The sequence below is a fragment of the Corvus brachyrhynchos genome, unplaced genomic scaffold (assembly GCF_000691975.1).
Source record: "Corvus brachyrhynchos isolate BGI_N302 unplaced genomic scaffold, ASM69197v1 scaffold10, whole genome shotgun sequence".
In the NCBI taxonomy this organism is placed as follows: Eukaryota; Metazoa; Chordata; class Aves; order Passeriformes; family Corvidae; genus Corvus; species Corvus brachyrhynchos.
This window is the reverse complement of record NW_008236180.1, coordinates 3,360,834-3,365,942: the sequence shown is the minus strand read 5'-3', so window position 1 is coordinate 3,365,942 and position 5,109 is coordinate 3,360,834. Positions and strand designations below refer to the sequence as shown.

The window sequence follows — 5,109 nt, the reverse complement described above, 5'->3', positions numbered from 1 at the left end:
GCCTCAGGGAGCCTCGGTACCGAGTGGTGCTGCTGGGTGACCCCGGCGTGGGGAAGACCAGCCTGGTCAATCTCTTCGCCGGCGTCCAAGAGAGGGACCTGCTGGACCAGCACGGAGGTGGGTTTCTGATGGGGGGGATCTGCTGCAGGGTGGCCCCATGATGGGACAAACCCACGGGCGAGACGGAGAGAAGCCCGGGACCCGGCTGTCTGGGAAGTGCGGCATTGACCGGGCTTTCCTGATGTCCCGCAGGGGCCGCATACGAGCGCAGGCTGACCGTGGATGGCGAGGAGACCACACTGCTGGTGCTGGACACCTGGGAGCCAGAGCAGCGGGTACGGCGGGGCTGGGTGTTAGAGGGAGCTGGGTGAGCCAGGATGTGCCATGGGGACATTGTATGAGCACAGACGCTGTCTTGGGGCCTCTGAGCGCTTTGAAGGGCAACCTGGGGCTCCCCTCTCCACTGTGGAGCAGGGGATACACACTGGACAGGACAGGCTGGGGTCACATCTCTGCCCAGCTCTGTGCCCACCCTCCCCGGGCATGGGAGGCTGCTTGCCGTGTCCTCGCTGGTGTGGGTGCTGATATGATAACCCATTTCAAAATGCATGGAAATGGTTTGGGATGGGGCTGAAGGATCTAACTGGGTAAATTCACGAGTCGGTATCGCCAGCCAGAACACATGCTTTAACAGACCAAACGGTGCCCCCAAGAGCCTGGCATGAGGCATTCCTCATGCCCAGCACATGAGGTGTCTCCTGGACAGAAATAACAGTGCTGCTGTTACTGGCTCCCTCCAAGTGCCTCCCTCCTTCCCTTCATGCCAGGGCCCTGCATTCCTGTAGGTGCCACCAGGCAGTGAGTCCCCGGGAGTGGGGATGGAGTCAATGCTGTGGACAGGGGTGCAGCACCCACATGGACTGAGGGTGTGTTTGGCACGTACCTGCACTGCCCAGAGATGCCCCAGCATTGTAATACCCCGACAATGCCCCCTTTTTTTCTGCTATGGCTTATTCCCACCCTGCCCAGCAGTGCTGGATCACGCGGGGTGCAGCACCCACCACACTGTCCCAGGGCATTCCCAGGGGATTCAGCTCCACCTACCCACATCAAGCTGAACTCACAGCCCCAGTTTGTTGTTGATAGAGAGGAAAACTCCCAAACACTCCCCTCAAAATCCAAAACTTTTAATCTGCATTTAATTAATAGGGTCATGCATCTGTTCCCCACAATGTGGGGGCTGGTGGGGTGTGCTGACAGTGCCAGGGTGCTCTGCTGTCCCCTGGAAGTGGTCACGGCCACAGATTGGTGACATCTCGTTCCCCATGTGGTGACAGGGTGAGAAGAGCCAGCGCTGCAGCCACTGCCTGCAGGTGGGGAATGCCTACATCATCGTTTACTCTGTCACTGACCGGGACAGCTTTGAGAGCGCCTCAGAGCTGCGCATCCAACTGCGCCGCGCACGCCAGGCCGAGGACATCCCCATCATCCTGGTGGGGAACAAAACCGACCTGGTGCGGTGCCGTGAGGTGTCCGAAGAAGGTGAGTAGGGGGTGAAGGTTCTGGCTAGTGGAGACCTCCTGAGGGGGCTCGTGCCCAGCTGCTTCCCCCACATCTCTCCCCTCGTCCCTGGATGTGCAGCTGCTGTCATGCACGTGGCAGCGCCTGTCCCACAGTACTCGGGGTTGCCGGCGGGGCCCTGCCAACTCCCTGCCCTTCCCTTGCAGAGGGCCAGGCCTGCGCTGCTGTCTTTGACTGCAAGTTCATCGAGACGTCGGCAGCTCTGCAGCACAACGTGGCTGAGCTCTTCGAGGGGGTGGTGCGGCAGATCCGCCTGCGCCAAGGGGGCAAAAAGTCCCATCCACACCCCACGCCTGGCCAGAAGCACAAGGAGAGCCTCACCAGCAGAGCCCGGCATTTCCTCGACAGGCTGGTGGCCAGGAACAGCAGCAAAGTGGCCCTCAAAGTCCGCTCCAAATCCTGCCATGACCTGTCTGTGCTCTGAGAGCCGCAGTCCCGTCCCTCCACACAGGCTGGCTGGGACTCTGCTCTCTGCCAGCAGCATGGCCGGGGGCTCTGCAGAGAGCTCAGCCAGGGCTGCAGTGATGCTGAGGATGTGGAGCTGTTTTCACCAGTGCTGAGGGATGCGAAGGTGCTCTGGATCCAGCCACTCCCCTCCAGGAGAGGGGATAAGTGGGACCAGGTCTATGGAGTGGAGGATGGGACAGGTACCTGCACTTGGGGTGGTGAGATTTTGGATAACTGCTGCTCCTGCAGAGCTGGAGGTGAGGGGTGGCTGTGCCCCAGAGCAGGGCTGGAGGTTACCAGGAGTGTGGCAGGTCCTGCTCGCAGTGCCATCCTTTGCAGGGCAGCAGGGACTGGCAAGGGCGTTGTGGCAGTGTCCACCTTGGACAGCCTGGACCCTGGCTGGGGAGAGGGGGCAGGGGAGCACCAGAGGCATCACCTGGCACCCGGACCCTGCTGTGCCAGAGCTTTGTCTCCCTGGCACCAGTGTTTCTGTGCTCTCTCTGTATTGGTGTGATGGGGAAACCCTTGATCTGCAGAATAAACCGCATCAGGGAGCTGCTGTTCTCTGCTGGGTCCCTGCCCTGGGGAGCCACATCCCAGAGCCACATGGTCAGATTGAAGCCCCATTCCTTGCCTGTGGCCAGGGCTGAGGATCTGCTTCCTGCTCTAGCCAGGCCTTGGCTGGGTCCTTCTCCATGAGATGGAATATCTTGGGGCAGGGAGAACCTCTGCCCAGGGCTTCCTTTGGCCACCCTTTGACCACCAGTTCCTCACCCAGGGGTCCAGCATCATCCCCTGTGAAGACCCCTGCACCTCCCAGCTCTGGAAAAGCCTCTGGGAAGGGCTGAGCTCTGCTGACCTGCAGGTTTCAAGCTCCTGAGCACCGTGGGAGCTGCAGCCTGGGCAGGGAGCCGGGCGCTTGGTGGCTCCTGGTGCCCTGGGAAGGGGCAGGGAGCAGGAGCCGAGCGGAATGGCACAGCCAGGAAGGGACGTGCTTGGCTGCAGCAAGCAGGGAGTGACCCTGGGCACCCAGGGAGGCAATGCTGGAGCCGTGTGGGCTTTGCCTGTTGTTTTTAGGCTGTGCTGCCATCCAGCAGCTGGGATTCCATGAGGGAACCTGCTCAGGACCCCGGGCTCAATGCCAGGGAGGATCAGGGGTGCCCTCCTACGCAGGTCGGGAGTTTCCGCTCGCTCTGTGGTCAGACCGTGGGGAACCACGGGCTGTGGCTGGCACAAATGGGACACTGGGATGGGGCAGCACCCTGTCCCTATGGGAAAACAGTCTCTCCAGAGAGAGACTCTCTGAGTCTCTCCTCTCAGAGTCTCAGTCTCACCTCTCCAGAGGTGCAAATCCCTAGCTTTGTCCTCAGAAATGGGGAGATGGGTGCTCAGGTTTTTTTTCTGTGCTGCTTAGTGCCCATGGCATTGCTGTTCCATCCTTGCTGCTGCTCTGCTCCTACTGCTCTGCCCTGGAGCTCCTGGCACAGCGATTCCTGGTGCTGCTGGAGGCGATGCCGTGGTTCACACAGCGTCAGCCACGCCGGGGTTGGGGGCTGCACCTGAGGGACAGGGGCTCCTTGCTGCTGCCGGTCCCTCCCGCAGCTGCAGCTGGTGTTTCCCTGTGGCAGGAGACGGGGGAGGGGGGCCATGGGATGGAAAGTTGGCAGTCAGCAGAGAGGGGAGTGGAAAGAATGAGCTCAAACCCAGAAAAATGCGGCCGTGCTGGAGGATGGGAGGAGTGGGAGGAGAGGCCAAGGGGGGCGATGGTGAGGTGCTGGGAAACGGAGGGAGGGTGGAAGGAAGAGGTGCTGGCAGGGGGCCAGGGATCGCCTGGGCCCAGCCCTGGGGAAGGTGGTGCCGGGTCTCGATGGTACCGGCTGCTCCAGCGAGTGCTCTCGGAGCCATCCCAGTGCCATCGGCCCCTGGGTGGCCATCGGTCCCAATGCCATCCATCCCTGCGTGGCCACCAGCCGTAGTACAATCTCCCCCAGTCCCCAGTGCTACCAGCCCCGGTGCCCACCACCCTGCTCCCACCCCCATGGGACCCCGCTGGCTCCTTGCTGGCACACGGCCACCCTGGGACAGCAGCCCCAGACTCTCCCCTCTCACTCTGCACAGCAACCCCACCCACCCTTTGTGAGGATTCCCAAGCCAGGCTGGGATTTAGAAGGCAGATGGACCCTCGGAAGGGGTAGTGACAGGGTCAGGAGCTGTGCTGTGCCAGGCTGGGCCACGGCAGGCAGCAGGGTGGGGTGCAGTGGGGTGCAGGGCACACTGCCTGCTGCTGCCCATCCTTCTCCGCTGTGGGAGTAGCAGTCAGAGGGAGAGGGCAGCATCCCGGGCAGGAGGCCAACCCCGCAGAGAGGGGCTCCCAGGAGGCCTTCCCATCTGGCCTCCGCCTGAAACATGGAACTATGAATCACCCCGGTCCTGAAATAGATTCCTTCTATTTAAAATATAAAATTTAAAAGACATATAAAAAAAAAAATCAAAGACTTGTGTTTTAATCCCTGCTGTGCTCCCAACTCCTGCCCATGGCTCAGATCTAAACTGGGGGCAGCAGCATTTCACTGTGCTCAGATCTTTACCAGTTTTTGCTCCTCAGCAGACTTTCATCCCAGCGAGGAGGAGGAGGAGGAAAAGGTGGCACAGCCGAGCTGCCAGTGGCTTGGAGTATTTGTGAGAAAAACACACATTTCGGCCAATTTTCCACCAGAACCCTGGTCCCAGTCCAGTGCACGGGGAGAATTTGCTGCCATTTATAAGGCATTTTACAGAGGGACTGTTGGCTCTGACCACGGGCGGGCTGGGAACAATCAAGAGGATTCCCAAAAACGGGGGGGAGGTCCTTGGAAAACGGTGAAGGGCAGGAAAACCCAGAGCATCCCAGCAGCCCCCAACCCAACTCCCTCGGGTCTATGGCACAGAGAGCTGCCACCGAGCTCGTGCTCGGGGAGGGGCTGCGGGAAACCACGAGGCGCCTCCTCGGGCTCTCCCCTGCCCTTCACACAGCGGGGGCTGGGCAGGGAGGGCCCGAGCGCTGCGCGGCTCCAGAGCGCGGCGCGGCCCCGAGCGCTGCCC

General features: G+C 61.1%; 2 protein-coding genes across 2 annotated transcripts in view; both read left to right on the top strand.

Moving 5' to 3' along the window:
• Positions 1 to 5: 5 nt before the first annotated feature.
• On the top strand, positions 6 to 2,582 carry REM1 (RRAD and GEM like GTPase 1; the record flags this gene model as incomplete). The annotated part of the gene is made up of 4 exons (XM_017735652.1): positions 6 to 117; positions 253 to 335; positions 1,338 to 1,542; positions 1,728 to 2,582. Coding segments are annotated over 4 exons (678 nt in total), but the record flags the coding sequence as incomplete, so codon positions are not given.
• A 553-nt stretch (positions 2,583 to 3,135) lies between these two features.
• HM13 (histocompatibility minor 13) overlaps positions 3,136 to 5,109 on the top strand; it is a 15,496-nt gene continuing 13,522 nt past the window's right edge. The window contains exon 1 of the mRNA XM_017735644.1: positions 3,136 to 3,226. Coding sequence (XP_017591133.1) covers positions 3,136 to 3,226 — 91 coding nt within the window. The remainder of the gene's footprint in view (positions 3,227 to 5,109) is intronic.